This window comes from Melozone crissalis, unplaced genomic scaffold (genome assembly GCF_028551555.1).
Source record: "Melozone crissalis strain CALT ecotype California unplaced genomic scaffold, PUWL_Pcris_2 ptg000068l_1, whole genome shotgun sequence".
Taxonomy (NCBI): domain Eukaryota; kingdom Metazoa; phylum Chordata; class Aves; order Passeriformes; family Passerellidae; genus Melozone; species Melozone crissalis.
In genome coordinates, this window is record NW_026535846.1 from 17,469,962 (window position 1) to 17,491,999 (window position 22,038).

At 53.9% G+C, this 22,038-nt stretch overlaps 1 protein-coding gene across 2 annotated transcripts in view; it reads right to left on the reverse strand.

The window, feature by feature from the left end:
* Positions 1-19,068, reverse strand: part of EFNB1 (ephrin B1) — a 44,030-nt gene extending 24,962 nt beyond the window's left edge. The window contains exon 1 of one of the 2 annotated variants that reach the window (XM_054289410.1): positions 18,940-19,068. In XM_054289410.1, coding sequence (XP_054145385.1) covers positions 18,940-19,055 — 116 coding nt within the window. In that variant the 5' untranslated portion in view covers positions 19,056-19,068. Of the gene's footprint in view, positions 1-6,531; positions 6,555-18,939 lie in introns of those variants that run through there. The other variant, XM_054289411.1, reaches the window with a different exon arrangement.
* Positions 19,069-22,038: the final 2,970 nt, after the last annotated feature.

Below are 22,038 nucleotides of genomic sequence, written 5' to 3' on the forward strand. Positions count from 1 at the left end.
AGCAAGGGAGAGGAGCCACCAGCCTCCCCATTTTTCTGAGAAATACCAGAAAAATAAAGCCCACACATGTCCTGGGGAGCAGTAGAAACCACAAGGTCTCCTGGATTTCCCCTGCTCCCAGAAGCCCCTCACTATGTCCCAGGGCTGGGGTTTCCATCCCTGGTGATCCCACTGAGGGCTGGGAAGCAGCTCCAGAGCACCCACCCAGGTCCCTGGGGCTCTGGCTCAGCCCAGGGATGCAATGCTGCGGTTTCAAGGATTAATCCCAATGTTAGGAACCGGGCAGGGAGGAGCAAACCCTGCAGAGGGTTCCCCATCCCAGCTGTGGGATGCCCTGCCCTGCCCTGACAGGTCTCCCGGGTTTCGCCAGCCCTGCCAGCCCCTGGTCCCAGGGGAGCAGCGTCACCCCCACCGCGCCGCCCTGACTCACTCCGGGCCCCTTTGATCCCCCGGCTCCTGGAGTGGCCAAACGAGTTCTGGCATTCCAGCCCTGGCTCCGTCTGGAAGCGCCATCTTCCCAGGCAGCTGCAAATCACCAGCCCTCAGCCCCAGCGTCATTACTGGGAACTTGTTCGGCTGCCACCGGCACCGGGGGTTATTAAGAGCTTCCCAACCCCCATCCCAACACAGGCCATGTGCACATCTGCCCACAGCTGCCCAGCTAGAAGGGACCCTGATGACCACCCAGTTCCAACCCTGCCATGGGCAGGGACACCTTCCACTAGCCCAGGCTGCTCCAAGCCCTGTCCAACCTGGCCTGGGACACTTTCAGGGACCCAGGGGCAGCCACAGCTTCTCTGGGCAACCTGTGCCAGCACCTCTCCACCCTCACAGGGAAGAATTTCTTCCCAAAATTCCATCTAATCCTGCCCTATGGCAAGTGGGAAGCCATTCTCCCTTGTCCTATCTCTCATCCAAAGTCCCTCTCCAGCTGTCCTACAGGCCCTTTAAGCACTGGAAGGGGATCCAAGGTTTCCCTGGATCCTTCCCTTCTCCAGGCTGAACCAGGTGACCCCATGCTCCTCACTCCCACACCAATCCCACCACTGGCTGGCTGCACTCAGCTGCTCCAGACCTTTGGCCCTGCTCCACGGGGGTGGATGGGACTGGGTTAGGTCTGGGAGAAAAAGCTGAAGATGAGTCACAGGACCTCAAAAGTTCATTTGTTCTCTCTCTCTTGTCCTCCTGCACATAACTGAGCCATCACCAAAGCCTGGAGAGCCAGCTCTGCAGGGAAGCTGGATTCAGTCTCTCAGCAGGGCAGAAACTGCCCCTTTCTCCCCAGAACCTGTTGCCAGCGCTGCCCACACCCCTCTTTACTGTGAGGTCCTGTTCTGGAACTACAGCCTAAATTTTCACCATATTTACACCAAAAAGACCTTCCTAAAGATTTCACCACTGGAAGGAGAGTTGGGACACTCTTGTGCTCCCTCTCAGCAGCCCTTCCACTGCCCCCAGTTCATCCAGCGGAAGGCTGAAGGGAAGAGCAGCAGCTGAGGGAGGGGCCAGCAGAGAGGCCAGCACAGCACAGGAGTGTCAGGTTTTAATCCCTCCTCCAGTACAAAGAGATCTGGCTTGTACTTGCTTTTATTTTTAGGCCAGATTTACATGTACAGCTGAATTTCAATCCAATGTACAACTTTCAGCTGGGAATGGGAGAGGAGAGGAACCAGAACCCAGCCAGAGATCTCAGACTGGTGCTCCTTTCCATCTCCAAGGATGTCACCAGACTCCGTCGGGACACACAGCTCCCAGTCCCAGAGGGAGCTTTCACAAGGCACTAAGCAAAGCTCATGTTTAAACCTAAAAATAACTCAGCCCTTGGACCTGGGGAGGAGGAGGAGGAGGGCAGAGCACCCAGCCTGTCCCGCTCCAGCGCCAGCAGTTTCCAATTGCCTGCGGACAGGGAGTGTTCCCAATCCTCCCCCCGAGACGAAATCCTCCGCCTTGCCACCCACACTCATGGAAGAAAACTGGCGAGAGCCGCAGGAGAGACCAAAGTCTCCCCCAGCCACATCCTGCCCCCCTGCTCTGCTGCCAGATGTGATCCCCCCCCAGAGCCCTGTCCCAAGATCCCGCTAGCTCCAGCGTTCCCAGCAGCGCTCCTCGCCCCACTCAGTGTGTGCCACCAGGCTGGGGCCACATCCCAGCCATGCCACCACGCTGGGAGCCCGAGAGGGCTGATGCCACCAATGCAACCAGAGTTCATTCCAAGGCTGGTGTCTGTCTGTCCTGCACAGCCCAGTTCCCAGTTCCCATCACAGAGCAATCCTCACACCCACGGAGCTGTGAGAGCAGAGAGCAACCTCCACCTTGGAGCGATGGTTTTGGGGTCCCCCCTAGAAGAGGGGGTCCTTTAACCTGGCTTGGGAAAACCCCAAGTGAGCAGCACCAGTGCTGCTGTGGGTCCTCCCCGTCCTGCCCTGCAGCCCCAGGCAGGACTCATCCACACAAATCCCTCACCAGACTCCAATCTCCCCCCTGACCCTCAGCTCCTCCATTCTGTCCCTGGCAGGATTCAACCCACAAACCCCTTGCTGGATCCCAAATCTCCTCCCTGACCTCCAGCTCCTCCATCCCTCTCCTGCTTCCCTCTCCCAGAAAACCCCTTCATGGGGCTCTAGCTTCCAACTATCCCGCTTCACTCCAACTCCCTCAATCCATTTAAGTCTTTCTTTGCATGTAAGGTGTTTTTTTCTTTGCCTTTCTCTTTTTTTAACTTATTAAGGAGAAAGTTCAAACCGTTGGCAGTGTCTGCGACGCACTAATTTGGAACTTAGTGCGGTGTCGACATTGCATTAAGTATTTCTGTCAACCATGAGGACACACCATGTCTGTGTAAGAAATTACACCAGCAATTATAGCTAAAGAGGCATGTAAAATTAAAAAAAAAAAAATTAATGTATTCAGAAATGATAACTGACATTCTTATTAGGATTAATCTAATTTTAGTAGACTCATTTATATCCTGCCTCTGGATAAAAAATGAGTTTCAATTTTAAAACCTGGATAAAAAGTGGCATTTTTTAAAAAAGTACTTTTAGAAGTCACCCTGCATGATTAAGCGGGATGATAATGCGAGGAAGCTTAACAAAAAGCTGTGCCATTAAAGGAGATATTTGTTAAACAAAACAGAAGCAGAGATATTTATCAAGCCCAGCAGATTATTCCAGGGTAACTCTGGACCTGGCACTGCTGGATGTTGCTTGCGGTCTCAAGTTAATGGAGAGAAAACTGGGAATGGCAGATAACGGGGAAGGGGCAGGAGTTCTGACGGGCGCATCCTGCACCAGCAAGCCAGGGAATGGCAGCACTGAGGAGAGCCATCCATAGCCTGGATGAGTCCATGCCCCACTGGACACAGAAAGGCACAATGCAAAGCACAGGAGTCACTCAGACTGGGGAAAAAAACCCTGAAAGATGAGTCAGTTCACATATCCAAAAAAGAAAGAACACGAGATGGAACACCAAGGTCCTTCCTGAGGTTTGCCAAACACCAAGTGGGGCTTGGCCCATTCCAGCATGGCCCAGCCCCCCTCCAAGGCACTGCCTTAGATGAGCTGCTGGTACAAAATGTGCCCCTGGCCTCAATCTCTGGTGATGGCATGTTTAACTCCATGGCAATGGGTGCTTTGATTGACACAGGTTCTGGCAGGGCACAGGGTTGTCTCTTCTCCCTGTGCCAGCCCACCACACACTTCCATCTCCAGCAACACCTCACCAACCCACAAATCTCCTCATCCATTGAACCAGCCACCCCAGATGAGGAACCAGCCAAGAGGCTTCCTCCAGGCTCACCTGTTGCTCCACATCCCCACATCCACATCCCCCATGTGTCCATGACCACCACATCCCGTGGGACACTGATGAGATCCCAGCCACCCCATGGGACAGGACACAGAGGCAGGAGGACACGGGTAGCCTGCATAGCCAGGATGGGAGCCATGGCACCCACAGGGCTGGGCTCCCTCCTCTCACCCACATCCCCCCATTACAAGGGAATTAAGCACGGAAACAAAGCACTGAAAGATTTAAGAATATGTGGAAAGACTCAAAAGCCAAAGAGGAAAAAAAATCCCAGGCTGATTATTTTATTTTCTCCTGACAGTTTGAGCCACAATGGCCAATAAATCCCAATTACGGATTTTAAAAATGCTTCCTGCAGACACTTAGACCATCAAGGCAATTCTGGGCTCCCATAACTCCTGGTTTATGATGGTCATACATGTCAGTTTTCCACAGAGCCCAGCATTTCAATAAAATGACCATAAACCTAGATTAGAGATTAAAGGACTGACTCAGAAGTTGTCAGAGGAAGAAACAAGTTCCCCTGCAATTGCTTTGCCATTTTTACCGACCAACAGTTTGGCTTTTTGATGGGTTTATGCCAGCAGTAAATTTTGGGCTGCTGACAGCCCGGTGTGTGAGACAAGTGAAGGCAGCAGCAGGGAGGTGCGGGGAGGACACGAGCCCAGCCCCGGGCTCAGGCGACAAGGCCGAGATGAGAAGTGACAGAGCTCCTCCTGGGCTCCCCAGTGCCAGCATGGAACACGGATGCCAGCTCCGACCGACCTTCCTGGCCCCCCCTCCCAGCCCCCCAACCTGTCAGACTTCTCTCCAGGGAGCAGCTCTGTCCTCGTTTCTCCTCCTCCCACCTTGGCGGGGTCAGGAGCTGCCAGCACATGGCAAGGTGACACCCTGAGGGCTCCCCACTGCCAGCACAGGGGAAGGGGACCCCCCGAGGGTTCCCCGTAGCCAGGCAGGACCAGGGGCCCCGGGGATGATGCACTGGGGAGCATCCCCGGGCCCCCACCAGCAGCTGCCTCTCTCCTCAGCCTGTCTCAGCAGCAGCAACAGCTCAAGGGAGACGCCTTTGAAAGGATAAACGGCAGGCGTTTGTTGTGCTCCCGTTTCCTGGATGAATGCGCTGCTTCCTTTTACTAAGTGCTCTCTTAGGAGAAGGAAAAGGGAAAAATAAAACAGCAGCAGAAAGGAAGGGGGATGACTCACGGTGAGGCCACATCTCCACCGACACGCGAGAGCTGCGAGACGGTGCCAAGGACAAAGGCTGGGATCAAAAGCACGGGAGAGGATCAAACACGCGCCCTCCCCGGGGAGGGGGAAGGTTTCAGGGAGCTGCCCGGGGGGAGGAAGGTGGGATGGAGCCGGGCCCTCCCGGCCGCCCATGGACTGCAAGCAGCCATCTCCCTTTCCTGAGTTTCAGCCGCTGCTCTCACCATCTGAACAAGAGCTCCGGTTGTTGGAGTTCAGTTAAGGCACGCACACAGGGCTCCGCACCAGGACACGGGCAGTGATGGGGACAGAGAGCACCAGGAGGGACCGTGGCTGCACTCAACAGGAGGTGAAAAAATGCCCTTTTCCTGAGGAAATGAAAGAGCTGAGCCCGGAGCTCAGCGCGCCGAAGGGGGCCGGTGCCCTTTCTGCCGGTGTCTCTCAAAGTCTATCAAAAAGTCCCATTTACATCAAAATGCCCTTCCAGACATGCTTCGATTTTACTTTTCCCCTTTCATCTCCGTCCCCCTCCCGCCCCACCTCGCAGCCCCATTGTCCTCGAAGCACCAGGAGCGGGCCGAGCGCGCTGCCAGCGGGAAGGGAACAGGAGAGAAAGAAAAGAGCTGGAAACTAAGAGAGAAGCCGGAATCGCTGCTGGTCCCGCTCCAGCGGGAGCTGTGACCCCATCTCCTCCCGCCTGCTGCTTGGCGGCCGCCCCGGGGGACGGCGCTGGCCGTGTCCCCTCCGCGGGGACGGGGACTCGCTGCCCCGGCCTCCGCTGTCACCCGGGGCTCTGCTCAGGCTCCGGTGGCCACAGACGGTTTCAGTGAGTTTCAACAAAAGCCCGGAGCAAGGGCTGCAGGAGCCACCATCCCCAGCCGAGCAGCACTGCACACCCTGCTCCCAGCACCAAGGACACTGGTGCCACTGGGAAACCCCAACACAGAGCTCTGGGCTTGGTCATGACTGCACATCCCAGCTGGCAATGAAGTGGATCGAGCATAAATGCTTCACTCTGCAGATGGGTCTTTAAAATGCCAGGGGAGCTGGAACACTTCCACAGGTGCCAGTGCCAGACTCTGCTCTGCCCCAGCCCTGTCCCACCTGCCCTCCTCCAGCAATTTGGATTTACTGAGCTGTTTCCTTCCCCAACCCTGGCCCCAGCAGTGCCACATCCTTCCCTCACTTCTCCAAGACCCTTAAAAGCAGAAGTGCTTTCCCCAGCCTGCCGGATGGACACGCAAGCCCAAGACTGAAATCTGCTCCAGGTTCCAAGTGCAAATGAGGTTTAAGTGCAGTTTAACCCAGTAAAGCCCAGCACTAACAGTGCACAATCCCAATGCCATTTACCAGGCTCTGTCCACCTTGCCTGACACAGAGCTTTTCCAGTCCTCCCGTCCTATTGTCAGCGTCTATTTTTAACCCCCAGCATTATTTCTCCCTGCGTGACTTCAGACACTCTCTGGGGACGAGGTGGAATTGCTGAGCTGGTTCCAGGCAAAGTGACTCAACTCTCACCTTCAGAAGCCACACAGGAATCAGAGGAGAAGTAAATTTTCCTCCATTCACATTTTCCTTTCTCTTTCCCTCCAAGCTTTGTCTGGGGCTGAAAGCAGGGAAAGCTGCAGGGAGGTAAAGCCTGTGTCCATCAGTGAGAACACGCGGCAATGCCGTTTCCCTCCCTTTTCCTCCCTGGTACCTTTATAATCAGCAGGATTTACCTTGGGAAAAATCCTGCATCAACTGCTGGTGTATATAAAGGTTAGAATGTTAACCTTAGCACAGGTGTTATGAGTGGAGCTCTGAGCTGCCAGGCACAGGGAATCTCACGGAGAGAGGCTCCATCCTGGCAGAAGGGAGGGAGCAGCATTCCCCTCGCGGGGCCCTGGGCCGAGCGCCGGTGCCGACGCTTCATTGCTCCCTTTGAGCTGGTCTTGCCGGCGCCGCAGAGCAGCAATTAAGGAGAAGGTCAGCAGCGAAGCCCTTCAAGAATCTGTCCCTTCAGGGGAATATCCAAACAACCCCACCATTTGCTACCTTCTAATTCCTAAAGCGCACAAGCCCAACGCCAATGCAACGCCAACCCAACGCCGAGCACTCGGAGATGCCTCACGGAATGAGGGATGCGTGTGCTGCGTCAGCCAGATGTTGACATTATTTGGCATTAAGAGCCAATAAATAATCATTAATGCTGCTGCAGCAAGCAGGCTCTCTGCAAGAAAGCCCAGATGCCAAAAACGCCGTGTTTATGGCACAAGGAGAGGCAGGATCCGGGAGAGCCGCCTGCTGTGCACAATGCAGTCGGCGCTGCCAATTCCAGGGCACATCCCAGTCCCTCAGCACTCGGCACTCCTCCTGAAGCCCCAGCTCAGGGGCTGGCAGAACTGGGAGAGCCCCTGCGAGCCAACCTGCTTCCACAGCCACACAGGATCACTCTGGCCACCAGAAGCTCGGGTGACACCAGGAGCTGTTGCATTCCGAGCTGTCTGACACTGCTCCAGCCAGCCCTGTTTTTGGGATGACTCCCTGGTTTCGCTCACTGGAGCTGGCAGGACGCTGGAACACACACAGCCCCGGAGACAAGGGGAGGCAGCATCTGGAAGCAATTATCCCAGCACTCTTGTATCTGTCACCCACTCCTTTTGTAAGGAACCATGCCCAGTATCAGCAATCTCTCTGTCATAAACCAGAAAAGGGATTTTATCCCTCATCCCAATGAGGCAGCAGAGACTTTCCTGATGGGGAGTAGGGAGGCCAAGGTTCCTCCTGCCAGGTCACAGGACAACTGGGCACAGCAGGGACCGGCACCTGTAGGCATGTTCAAGAAGAAGCCCACTCAGATAAGGAATACAACAATTTGCCTCCTTTGCCTGTGCCTGGTATTATGCTGCAGCACTTTCAACACTATATTTCTGAGTTTGATGCCCCAAAAACCTCCAACTGTTTTACAGGCATGGATGAACTTCTGGGAGCTCTGTGGGATGGTCCCCATGCCTCCAACGCACCCCGTGCAATTCCATCCCCAAACCATGTGCTCCATCCTAAACCAACACGCCTCCAGCCTCAAACCATGTGTTTCCATCCTCAACCCACGTGCCTCCATCCTCAAAGAGGAAAAACAAGGAGGAACAGGCCTTGTCTAGGAGAGCAGGAGGCAGGAGGATCCCACAGCTCTTCCCCACCACCCTGAACACCCCCTCCCCAGGCTAGGTAGTCACTGCACTCTCCCTGGCATGGTCCTCATCCCACACCATGCTCAGGGACAACATGTAGCTTGCATCCCAAAAGGAAAACCCAGCCAAGAAAGGCTGCTCAATGGGCACCAGGGCTTTTTCAGCTGGCTGGAACATCCAGAAAATCCCCAGCACCCCAAACAGGGGCACCCCCACCCACCTTCCTGAGCCCACAAACTCCACACACAGCAGAGGGAGGCGGCTCACGAAGACTTTCGTGCCTCTCTTGGATGTTATGAAACCAGGCAGGGAGCATGAAACTGCCTGCCGTGGGTGGGAGCACCCAGGGCTATACGGAGAGCCCGGAGGATTCCTCCGTGGTCTGGGAAAGCACGTGGCTCCCCCGCCCCACACACACCCTCGCAGGGTGGGTTTTTCTTCTGCAGAGACTGGGTGAGCACAAATACCCAGCACAGCCCCACATGAAGGGGGTAATTAGGGAACAGCACCCAGTGCTCACCAAGCCAGAGCAGAGATCAAAAGCAGAATTGAGCATTAAACCTCACCAGGATCAGGAGTTGCTCCTGGGAATGGACTCCTGTAGGACCCCCCCACCAATTCCTGCATCCCAGAACCACTCACTGCAGGTAGGGAATGCCAAGCCAGGGCAACACAAGCAGGCTTTCCTCCACCCCCTACATCCAGCAAGTCTTCCTGTAGCTCAGGGAAATGAAATAAAAAGAAGGAAAACAGGGAAAAGCTCTTCTACTGCCAATAAATGAGCAGCAAGCATGAAGCTCAATGGATGGAGCAGTGGGAGAGGGCTGGGGGTCCAGGAAGCACACGGGACTCTCCTCTCCCATTCCCCTCCCTCCACTGCTTTGCCAGGATGTTGCTGCCTCAATTATTTCAGTAATTAGTGGAGCACAGGCACTGCTAATGGGGGGCAGGAGAAGGGAGGCACAGGGAAAGGGGGTTGCAGGAAAAAGGGACACAAACCAGCTGGGATGCACAGCCAGATCTCGGCCTCACAAAATTTCTGTGAAAGAAGAATAATACAAATCTTAAACCCAAACACAGCTGAAGGGGAAATTCCACTGCCTCCAGCCCTTCACACCTCCAAGCACCTTCCTGAAACCCCAGTCCAGCCAGGCCTCCTTGGCCCAGTGAGAGGGAAGGGGGCTGTGCATCCCCAATGGCACTGGGACGGCCTTTCCCACCTCCTGGGGAAGCATCTCCTCCTCCTCCTCCTCACATGCTGCGAAGGAAGCTGGGAACAATGGGATGCACCAGTGCCAGCTCCGGCAGGGATGGACACTCAAGGACCACCCACCTGACTGCCCAGGGACAAGGGACAGGCTGGGAGGGACAGCCTGGAGCAGGGGGCACAGGCAGCTGCCAAGACACCCTCCCCTTGCTTGGTGTGAGGGGCAGCTCCCTGTCCTGGTGACATGGGGGGACACGAGGGGGACACAGGGAATTCAGCAACTGCAGGCTGTGGTCACTGAGGGAGGGGCCATGCAGAGCTTCCCCATCTTCCCCCACCCCAGCTCTTCCCATAGGAGAGGGGCTGCTGGCTGAGCCATGAGCCAGACCTTCCCTTACAAAAATACCATCTTTTTTTTTTTTTTTAATTTCTTCTTTTGAAATAATTGACTAATTGGCTGAGCCCCAGGTCCGTGCTGGGAGTGGATCCCAGGTCTGCTCTTGCATAAAGCCTTTATTAAAGACATCACAGGAGGACAGGAGAGGAGAAGAGAGGAGGGGGGCCAGGCAGAGCCCGGCAGGCCGGGGCGGTGCCCAGAGCACGCTGGAAATTTCCCATCGCACCCAGAGGGAGGAAGCCCAAAAATTAATCCTGATCATCCCCTGCAGCACAGCTCTGCCCTGAGCAGGGCCTGACTCAGCCGGGATGGGCATCACCCGGGGCGGGCATCACCCAGGATAGGCAGCACCCAGGGAGGACACCCCAGCACCCTCACAGCGGGGCTGTGAGTACGTGAAAGGGAGGGGGTCCCCCTCCTCTCCTCCCTTTAATCCCCAGTCCCAAAGCAGAGCCCTTTCAGGGGAAAGTGTAATGCAATACCTGGAAAATTTCTCCCACCCGTTCTCTGCTGTCGGCTGCCAAATTTAAAACATATTTGCTGCCTGGCCTTGAAGAAACGTAACCTGCTGCCCAATTCCAACACGTTCATTCTTTGGGGGGCAAGGAAAAAATTCACAGAACCGCTGGTGGCTCCTCTGCTTACACCCCACAGCCCTCGGGGCTGGGAGCTGCCAAAAAGCTGCCTGGGAGCCTCTGCCAGCACACACCGGAACGCCAGGAAAGAACAGGAGGGAGGGAGCCCTTGCACAGCAAGACGTTTTTGAGTCCACGTCCACGAGCCCTGAGAAGCAGCTGAAGGTGCCACCAGACAAAAGCCATTGTAATATGCAACATTCAGGGTAGTACAAAACTCTGGAGCATGGGGAATAGGCAGGGACTTGCAAGGAGAGGATCCCCACTCTGAAGTGGAGCCACCCCATCTCCCGTCACAAGTGGAAAACTGAGGAAGCAGGTGGATGCACACGCAGCCCCATCCCTCATCCCACCACCCCGGCTCCTCACCAGGAGGAATTTTCTGAAACCAGGGTTTCAAGGGGAGGAGGCTGGAGCAGTGGGAAGGGGCTGGGGGAGGGCACAATGTGTTTAGCAGACTGAGCGATCCGACAGGGCCCATTAAAGGAAACAATTTGTAATACAATAATTATTATGTCGTTTCTCTGGCCTCTTTCCTAAGCCTCCCTTTAAACAGTTTGAGGCTTGAGGGGCCTCTAGAAAGCAGAAATCTGTGGGGCTGAGGGTGCTTCAACGTCTACATGTGCCAGAATGAGGAAGATGGGATGGACATATGGAACAGACGCTTGAAGCTCTCCATGCAGAGGGAGCTCATCTGGTTTGCTCACAATCCTTGAGGAACACAGGGAACAAAGAGGAAGTGCAGGGGATCCTCAGCAGATAAGGGTTCTCTCTGGGAACACTGGATGTGGATCCACACTTGCTCCAACCTGGAGCGAGGCCGGGCCCCGCGGCCACTCCAGCTCGGCTTTTCTGCTCTGAAGTTCTCGGCCACACATCTGAAAAAAGCGGCAGTAGCGAACAACAGAGCGAGAGCAAGCAACACAAATCCCCGGGATAATGAGCCCGGAGGAGGGAGACGGTGGGCTCTGTCTGAGGAGGGAGCAGTGCTTTTATTGGAGAGGCCTAAAAGGGCTATAAATCCTCAGATTCAAAGGCGAACTCAAGCTCTTTCAAGTCGGAGGAAGGCCTGGGATGTGTCAGCTGGGAGGACTAACCACGCCGCGTCCCCTGCTGAAGTGGCCTCTTCAGCAAAGCCGCGGAGCAGCCCGGGATATTACACCCAGATCCTTTCCATATGCTCCCGGCCGGCCACAGGCAGGGCACGACAGCATCCCTGCCGGCACCGGGAGCCGCCCGGCCCCCCGCACAGGAACGCCGCCCACCCTGCCTTAACGGGGGTGCCTCTGTGCCCATTCCCCTTCCAAACCCACTGGAATTTGCCCCCCGAAATCCCGCGGGAGTAGGGGGCTGCGTCCCTCCCTCTCGCGTTTGGCTGCGATACTACAGCAAGCCCAGACAAAGAGAGCGGAGCCCAGCACCAGCACATCCCTGCATCCCTCCACATCCCCTAGGCTGCCAGCCCTGCCTGCCAACCTGCACACCAGGCCGTGCTCCCACGTTTCAGAAATCCATTAAAAGGGAAAAATCGGTGGCAAAGAGGAGACGGCGCCGAGCCTCAGCCCTGCGCGAGCAACCGCAGACGCTGCCCAGCCTAATGAGAAGGAAAACATGGACACATTCTGGGATCAATGGGAATGGTGTAAGGGGGTTTATAGCTCATAAGCCATGAAAAGGCACTTTGCTTTTCCCAAAGTATCTATTCAGAAGAGGTGGAATGGCAAAAGCCAGGCAGTGCAGCTGGTACACAGGGCTGGGCTCATCCTGGTAGGATGCCAGGGGCAAGGAAAGGGATTGCTGGGAAGTGGGATTGTTCTTGTCCCATCAACAGCAGTGACACAAGCCTGGGTGCCACCAAAACCAGCCAGGACCCCCAAATAGGGAGGGCACCCACTCCAGGGCTTTGAACTTCCCAAACTCCGACCTGAAGGTGCTGGGACAGAAGGAGCTGGGACAGCTTGTGCAGTGTCTCCCAAGTATCCCAGCCTGGCACATCCACGCTGGCACTAGCAAGGGCCAATCCCTGTTAAACCAGGTGACTTCAGGCTTCTCACCACAGCCCAGCCCCAGCAGACATGACACATGTGGATCTCTGTGCAGGCACAGCACCACAGAGGGATGGAGCCTTTGAAAAACACCAAGGGGAGCTCATGGCTGGACACCAACCAAACCCCCGGCTCTGCCCTCACAAAGCCCCCCTGGAAAAGCTGAGTCCCATGGCCTCAGAAAGGGCAAGCAGCCCACCTGGGAAGGGCCGGCTGCGGGTAGGAAAAGGTTATTCCCGAGCAGGCGAGCCAGGGTTATAAATAGCTGGCATTTTTGAAGTGCAGCTGCTCAGCTCAGCTCAGCTCGGCCGGGGCAGCGCTGCCACGCCGGCACCTGAGCCGGCTCGGATCCCGCCCGGGGGCTCCGGCAGGGAGAGCTCACAGAGAAGCCACTGCTCACTGCAACACCACAAGGAACCCCCCAAACCTGTCCCCTCGTCCTCCAGGGAGGAGGGACTGGAGGCCCCCAAACCGCGCTCCGGGGACCGCCCGCAGCCTCTGCTCCAGCTCCAGCAGAACCTGCTCCACGGAAGGGCAGGGGCCAGGAAAACCCCACCGTGCACAAACCCAGCCTCACCGAGCAGGACATTTAGCCCTGGCTTGTCCGACTCCGCTGGGACCAAGCCTGGACAGGCTGGGGAAGCCAGGAGTGCCAGGACTCAAAGGCTCAGCCATGAGCAGAGCACTGGGGCTCCAGCCAGGGATGGGATCCTGAGACTCCACGAGCACAGCACCACTGCTCCAACCAGAGACAGGATCCCAAGGTTCCAGCACAGCCCTGAGCAGATCAGCAGAGTTCAACAACAGATGGGATCCCGAAGCTCTGAGCTGGTGATCAAGCAGGAGACAACCCACAAGGGGCAAGAAAACCCCTCCCAAAGGATGCCAGGACTGCACCAACCCTCTCCACAACAGGAGGACCAGCACCACCATCCCTCCTGCTCTCCGGAGCAGGATTCTCTGCCACACCACCCGACCCAGAGCAAGGGATGAGAAGGGGAAAAGCATTGAGAAACAGCAGCAAGGAGCTGGGCTCTCCCTCAGCCCTGCACAACAAAAGCCCCACAGCCCCAGCCGCGCATTCCTGCCCAGATGTGACGCCGCGATAGCGCCGAACGAGTCCTGCTCCTGCTCCCTGATCCCAGCAATCATTAATTAGAGACAGAACGGAATCAGCTTTGTTTCTCCCCACCCTATTCCAGCTGCCAGACTCCAAGTAGCATGTGCTACTGATCGCTCCAAGATGTTTTCCCACTGGAGTCCAGCGCTCCTTGGGCAGACAGGCTACCCAGCAGCACGGCCACTGCTGGCCAAGGACAGGGTGCCCTGCCACAGGGGCAGCGAGCACAAAGCTATGGGAAAGCTGGGGGGAAGCTGGGACATACAAATCCTACAGGGAAACAAGGGATCATCCCCACTGCTAAGCCTCTGGTTTACAGGGGACAATCCAAAAAGCTCCTGAAGGACGTCATGCAAGCGACTACTCGTGCACTCCGGCTCTTTGTGATCCCCACGATCTCTAAAAACATGGACAGGGCTTGGGGGGACCCCTGGGCCCCCAGTGAAACTGTTTGGGGGAGCCCCTTAACACCTCATGAAGCTGCTCAGAGGGACCCCCAGCCCACCTGGCCACACCACTGAGGGCACAGGCACATCCCACCCTGCCACATCCAGCCTGTTTGGGATGAGGATTCAAGGGAACAGCTTAGACCCCAAAGCAATACAGGAGCTCAGGTGCAGTGGAGGAAAGCAGCCTCTGCCAGCCCCCTGCCAGCCCTTCCCAGTCAGAACTGGCACGGAAGCCCCATCCAGCCCCACTGCCAGGCAGATCCAAGGAGCTGCAGCAGCTGTTTTGCTCCGGAGAAAGCTCCGGCTCCTTTTACAATCAATCAGCCACCCCATCACGGCTCTTTTTTTCTTTTAAAGGAAGCAGTTAAATCCATTTTATGGAATCCAGCGGTATTTACCCTGCTACTGCAAGAGCCGCAGCCCTGCCTTCCCTTTTTTTTTAATTTAAGTTAATGAAGTCATTCCCAACCGACCCGCAAGGAGCCGTGGGTGCTCCTTTCCCCCTGGCACAGGCAGAGGGAGAACAGAACGCCTCCGGTGAAACGTGGGCTGGGCACGGAGGGTTCTGCCTTGTGGGGAGCAGGAGCTGGGAGGGCTCCCAAAGGCCTGGCACCCAGCAAAGGTCCCCCCCCTTCCAAAGGGAAACTCCAACTGGAAAGCAGGCTGTCCAGGCTTGCTCTGCCCATGCCAGCCTTCGGAGATGAAGCAAAGCCCTGTAACGGCCAGGGTGCACATACAGGATATGGGATTCTGGATGGCAACACAGAATCATAAATCCTAGAATGGTTTAGGTTGGGAGGGGATCTTAAAGCCCATTCAGCCCCACTCTGTGCCATGGGCAGTGACACCTTCCACTAGCCCAGGTTGCTCCACGCCCTGTCCAACCTGGCCTCAGACACTTCCAGGGATGGGGCAGCCACAGCTTCTCTGGGCAGCCTATGCCAGAGCCTCCCCACCCTCACAGCCAAGCATTTCTTCCCAATATCCAACCTAAACTTCCCATCTCTTTAGTTTAAACCCGTTCTCCACCTCTCAGCCTCAGGAAGGGGGAGTGTCTACAAGTCAGAAATTACTTTTAATTAAAAATAAGCAGCAAGTTTTCCCTATTGCCTAAATCCTGACATCGCGAAGCGCCTCCCGCGCCCACGGCTCCCGTAATTCCATCCCATCTGCTCCGACAAGTGCAAGTCCCCTGCTCCAGAGCTCCAGGCCAGCCTTTCCCCTCGGAAACAGCCTTCCCACAAGCACTTTGTCCCTCGTAAAAAGGCATTAAAAGAGGCAAAGATCTGCCAGGCTTCAACCCCAGTGCTGACAGAATTCCATGGGACACCATCATGTCATTAAAGGCAGAATAAAAGTACCACGAAGGATTAGACTTTTGTCTGGGGTTTTTTTTCCCTCTTTCCCTCACCTTTTTTTTTCTTAAATAAATGCATTTATTTGGTTTTTAACAAGTTTGGAACTGAGCAAAACTTTCTGGAAGGGGAAGAGGGAAAAGCAGAGGCGAAAGGAGGCGTTCTCCGGAGCGGCGTGGATGATGTGTCCCATTTCCCCCACCTCCTTATTAAAATACTTTCTGGGGAGGCAAATTCCAGCCTGAAATGAATTTTCCAAACCATATTTTATTAGGAATGTTTCCCTTTAACGGCCGGTACAGGAGCCCACCAGGGTCAATATTTCTCCCAAATTACAGCCGAGGGAGTTGAGAAAGGATTTAGCCAGAATTCCTCTGGCAATTCCCGGCTGTCCAAGGAGAGCACGCTCCCACCGCCCCCCGGCTGTGCAGCAAAGGGGACGAGTAAATCCCAGAAGCACTTTCCCCAAAGCCCCCCTTGGACACGATGGAATAAATTAAAGCCATATTGCCTCTCCAAGCCCCCTTCCAAAGAACTCTACAGGCATCCCAGGGAAAGCTCACTCAGAGGGTGAGCTCATCCCAAGCACAGGTTTGAGACAATTATCACTTTTTCCAACAAAACCATTCCTGGGCCTATTTTTTTCTCTTTCAAGCCCCAGCATCCTCACAGTGGGAAGTGGGTGATGATTTCACCGCTGGCTTTGGGACACACACCCAGGAGCCGACCTGGGCTTCCCAACCCAGCACACAGCTTAAGCCTGACTTAACTCAATTAGGAAATCATTCCATCTATCAGATGTGTTATCAGCATCCCTCTGATAACACCAGGAGCCCCAGACTCGCTGGTGGAGAGCGAGCCCACAGCTCCCAGCTGCCCAGAAAGGGCAGGAAAATATTTTCCTTATTTACAGCAATCGCGCTGAGGCTGGCCGGGCCCAGAGCCCCACGCTTGCTCCTCGGATTCGTTGGAAAATTCCACTTAGCTGTGTTATTTTTAAAGGCTTTAGCTCTCTTTACTCTAAAAACAAGAGTTAAAGCTCAGCAGAATGGGATGAGGGCTGGCACAGCCCCGGCGCTGCCCCAGGAAGGGGCTTGGAAGCCCAAGTACAGTGGCGAGGGGTTTTTATGGATCTACCTGGAAGATAATCCCAATCCAACCAAGAGCCAGAGTTTTCCTCCAGCTGGAGCCGGACTTTGCCCAGCACAAACCCCAGACTGGTTTCCTCAGCTGGGTTTGCTGGGAGCGGCCGTGAGGAGGCTCTGCCCGATGCCACGCAGCCGGCAAAGATCGGAGCCGGGAAAGAAAGCGACGGATCCCAAAGAAGGATCCCGGACACGAGGATCCAGGGCTGCTCCACAGGGGCACAGACTGGAGGGATCTGCGTGGGATCACGGCCAGGCCCCGAAAGTCCCCAGTGAGGCAAAACACTTCCATGGGTTTTGCCTGTGCATGTACCGGCAGAGCCATTTCTGGGTGGAAACGCCGACGTTCGGGCGCTTCTCACTCTCTCCTGTCCCTGTGGGGATACAGAGATGGGGAAGCACCCACAGGAGCAGCCTCACACCGGATGGCACATTCCCAGAAAGCTGGGTCCAGGGCAGACAATCTCTGAGCTCCAAATCCACAGGCAACCGAGAGCAGACAACCCCCAAACTCCGAATTCCCGGAGAATGGAGAGCGGGCAAGCACCGAGCTCCAAAGCGGGGTGGAACTGAGGGTGGCAAAGCACCAAGCACCAAACTGGGGGGAGGAAAAGCACCGAGCTCCAAACTGGGGGAGAACTGGGGGTGGAAAAGCACCGAGCTCCAAACTGGAGTAGAACCAAGGGCAGACAAACACCAAGATCTGAATTTGGGGAGAACAGGGAGTGGGCAACAACGAGCTCCAAACTGGGAGAAAACTGGAAGCAGACAAACTCGGATCTCTGAACTGGGGAAACCAAGGGTGGACAACCCCAATCCCTGAATTCAGGGGGAACTGAGAGTGGGCAACCACTGAGAGCCAAACTGGGGGAAAACCAAACCCAGACAACCTCTGAGCCCAGAACTAGGCGTGAACCAAAGGCAGAAACCGTTGAGCCCCAAAAACCGGGAACAGAAAACCACCAAGCTCCCAGTTCGGGAAAACCAAGGAGCCCCTCAAGCTCTCCCTGGGCACCCCATCTCCAAGGCCACCATTCCAGGGCTCAGTGGGAAGTCCTGGAGTGTCACCCATGTGCCAGCCAATGACCACGGCCTCCTCTTAGCTTCCCAGTGCTCAGGAGCTTAAGGAAATCCAGGGAAAAGGAAGGGAAGAGGGGTGACATGGCACCCTCCAGCACCAACCCGGAGCCGCCTCCACCTCCAGCTGCCTTTTCCCAAATAAAAACTCTATTTTCTGGAAGCAATTTGCCTGCCCCTCACCAAGCTCACGAATCCAGCGGGGCAATTCCTGAGGGAAAAGGCTCTCTCTGCTCTCAGCCAAGTGACACAACTCCCAAAGAAAGGAAAGGAAAAACACACCGAGGAGAATGAAGCCACGGAGCCGCCGTCCCGGCACGTCCAGAGCTGGGGACATGCAAAGTGTGCCTGCAAAGTTCCTTTTTCCCCACCGAGAAACCAAGGAAATAAACATTTGGTTGGAATACGTGTCCAGGCAGGAAGGTTGTCCAAATTGTTTCGGTTCTTTCCAACCCTCAAAAACTCTTTGGATTATTTTTGGGTCATTTTTTTACCTTGAGAAGTGTGGTGGGGGGAAAAAAAAATAGCAGGCTAAAAGCAGGAATTTTTTTTAAGAGAGAAAGGAGTAAGATAAATAAACATTCTATGATCTACAAGATAAAGCTGAGCAAGGGCCACCGACCCATCCTGACCACCAGCCCCGACGTAGGGGTGACCAAACACCCCCCACTCCTCCTCTTCCTCGCCCATTGCTCCTACACGGCAGCCGCGTCCATATCCAGAGATTTATATAAAAATCTATTAAATTTATAGAATTTAGGTGGCTCTACAGGCGGAGAAGCCCCACCGCCCGCTTTGTTCGGACCCAGCCCGAGGTGGGGGCGGAACGAATCCCCTCGCTTTCCTCCGCGGCTGACTTCGGATGAGAAAACCCAGAAAAAACAATAACAATAATTTAAAAAAGGTAATAAATCCAAACGCTGGAGGGAAGCAGCGATCCGGGGAAGAAAAAAGAAAAAAAAAACGAGGCGTGAAAAACGAAAAAAAAAATTAAAAATCAAGAAACAAAACGTGGTTTTCAAAAACAAAAACGGATTTCAAGAGAGGAAAAGCTGCGAGAAGTAAAAGCATAGTTAAAAACGGAGGGGAAAAAAGGGAAGGAGATTTTTTTTTTTCGGTACGAAAAGCAGCGCGGCGCCGCGGGTCCGTCCTCTGCCGGGGGTCGCTCCGTCCGCCGCCCGCAGCCTCCAGGCGCGATTTTACCTTGAAAACCTCGCTGTTTCCATTAAATCCGCATTTAGAACGCGGGTTCGGTGCCTTTTCCCCCGCGGGGGGTGCGAGGCGCGTCCCTCCCGACCCCCCCCCTTCTCTCGCCGCACGTACTTGGGGTTCGCGGAGCTCCACGACACCGGCTCCAGGCTCTTGGCGAGCGGCGCGGCGAGGCGGCACAGGGCCAGCAGGACACCCAGCAGCCACCGCCCGCCGCGGGGCCGCGCCATCGTCCCTCGGCGGCGGGACGGGCCGGGCGTCAGGCGCCCATCACGCTCCGCCGCCGCCTCCTCCCGCTCCGCTCCCCACCCGCCGCCTCCGCCCGCCCCGCACCGACTGAGGCGCCGCCCGCCGCGGCAGCCGCTCTACCCCTCCGCGCAGGCAGCGCCGCGGACAGCCCGGACGGGAGGCCAATGGCTGAGCGGAGCGGGGGGGGCCTTGCGGGAGGGCACGCCCATTGTGGGTTCTTAAGGGGAGCGCGGAGGGTTTTTGCTTTTTTAACGCCCCCCCCCCCGCTTGTCCGCCGTTGCTACCGGGTTACCGGGGGGAGGTGAAGAGGCGACAGCGTTGGGGACGAGCTGGCAGAGCGCCGGTATGGGCGCAGCACCGGCCCGGCCCCATCCCCGCCGAGCCAGGCAGCCCCCCCGCTGCGCGCCGCGCTTGGCCTCGCCCTCCTGTTCAGCCGCGATCCTGCAGCGCCCCCCAGCGGACGCCGCCGGCAGCGCCCGGAGCGGCGGCGGGATTGAAAAATTCCCAAAAATTCCGAGTTGGGACGGAGTAAAGGCGTTCCAACGCTTTGGGGCTTCTTTTCCAGCGGATTGGAAGATATTTAAATTTTTAATTTAAAAAAAATAATTACTTCTTCTAATTTTATTTTATTTTAATTTTTTCCAGGGTTTTTCAAAGGTTTTGTTCATTTTTCCCCATTTTTTTCAAAAATATTTTCAACTTCTTCGATGTTTTGGAGGGTCTCTGAAAGATTTAAAATATTTTTACTTTTATTCAAACGGTTTTTAAAAGATCTGTCAATATTTTGGGGCTTTTTCCTAAAGTTTTTTTAAAAATATTTTACATTTTTTGAGCATTTTTCAGTTTTTAAAACTTTTTTCTCTTTTTTTAAAAATTTCTAAATTCTTTTTACTTTTTTGATGGTTTTTAAAGTCATTTCTGATTTTGTTGACTATGCTTAAAGGTTTTTTTGAAACTTTTGGACTTTTTCAAGCATTTAAAAATATTTTGCCTTTTACCAGCTTTTTTAAAGATTTGGAGGTTTTTTACTTTTTTACAGGGTTTTAAATTTTTTTCTCAATTTTTTATTCTTTAAACTTTTTTATGTCTTTTTCAGTTTCCTGATTTTTTAAAGTATTTTGAAGTTTTTGCCATTTTTAATTTTTGAAGGTTTTTTATTTTTTGAAGGCTTCTTCAGTTTTAAAGCCTGTCAAACCTTCTTGATTTTTTTTCTTTGGAGTTTTTAGTTTGTTTTTTTTTTTTAATTTGGGAGATTTGAGATGGTTTTCAGAGGGTTTTTTTAGATTTTAAATTTTTTCCAAGTTTCTTGATTTTTTAAGTCTTCTGAACTTTTTTTTTTACTTTTTTTTTTCATTTCCAGAATTGTTTGGACTTTTCTTTCTTAAATTTTTAGCTTTTTAAAAATTTCTTTTATTTTTGAGGGGTTTTGAAGTTACAATAAACTTTTAAATAAAATTTTATTTAAAGTGGGTTTTTATTTCTGTGGCAATTTTTTAATGTGTTCTGGACTTTTTGGAGTTTTTATAATTTTTGATTTTTTTTTTTATTTGGGCCATGAGGAGGGAGGAGCCAAAATCCAGAATTAATTTCCTTCCTGTTAAGAAAATCTTTGGAGTCACTTCACTTTCTATTACAAGAACAATAATAAACCCCTTTGGAGTTGGTTTAATTTCTATTAATAAAATAAAAACAAAATAAAATAAAACCCCCTCCTGAGTCTGTTCACTTTTTATTAAGGAAATTTTTAAAAAAACCCTCAAGTCAGTTCCTCTCTGTTACAAAAATAAACCAACAAATTTTGGCGTCACTTTCATTTGTGTTGAGAAAATTGAAAAACAAACAAAAAAGTCACTCTGGAGTACAAAAATAAACCAAAACCCCCCCAAGTCCCTTTGGTTTTTATTAAAATAATTCAAATTAAAGCTCAAAAATTCAAAAAAATGGCAGAGTCAGTTCCGTTTCTATTGAGAAAATAATAAAAGAATTATACAATCAGGGTCAAATTGGCTCCATATTATTGAAATTTATTAAAATTGGAGGTTTTAAGTGTGATTTTTACATCTTTTCCATGAAAACCCCAAGCTGGGGGTGGCACGTGAGGTGTGGGGCTCTTGGGGCACAGGGATTTGGGCTCTTGGAGCCATCCTGATCCAAAGGAGAGGGAATGAGGAACACCTGAGGAATGAGGAGAAAAACATCCAAAAATGTGATTTTTTTTTTATATATATATATTTGAGCACCTGGTTTTGTCCTGGGAGAGGGGCCTTGGATCCCTGTCTGCTCCCTGCCCACTCCCTGCCCGTTCCTTCTGTCCCTCCCTGTTCCCTGCTCGTTCCCCGTTCTCTGCCCGTTCCCTGTTCCCTGCCCGTTCCTGCTCTCCCCGCCCGTTCCCTGCCCATTTCTGGCTCTCCCTGCACATTCCCTGCCCATTCCTTCTCTTCCTGCCTGTTCCTTCTCCTCCTGCCCATTCCCTGCCCATTCCCTGCCCGTTCCCTGCCCATTCCCACTCTTCCTGCCCATTCTCTGCCCTTTCCTTGCCCATTCTTTCTCTCCCTGCCCATTCCTGCTCTCTCTGCCCGTTCCCTGCCCATTCCTGCTCTCCCTGCCTGTTCCGTGCCCGTTCCCACCCTCTCTGCCCGTTCCGTGCCCATTCCCTCCCCATTCCCTCTCTCCCTGCCCATTCCTTCTCCTCCTGCCCATTTCTGGCTCTGCCTCCACATTCCCTGCCCATTCCCTCTCTCCCTGCCTGTTCCTGGCTCTTCTTGCCCGTTCCCTGCCTGTTCCCTGTTCCCTGCTCATTCCCTGCCCATTCCCTCTCTTCCTTCCTGTTCCATGCCCATTCCCTGCCCATTCCCTCTTTTCCTGCCTGTTCCCGTCTCTCCCTGCCCATTCCCTGCCCATTCCCTGCCTGTTCCCTGCCCGTTCCCTGTTCCCTCCTCATTCCCTGCTCATTCCTGCTCTCCC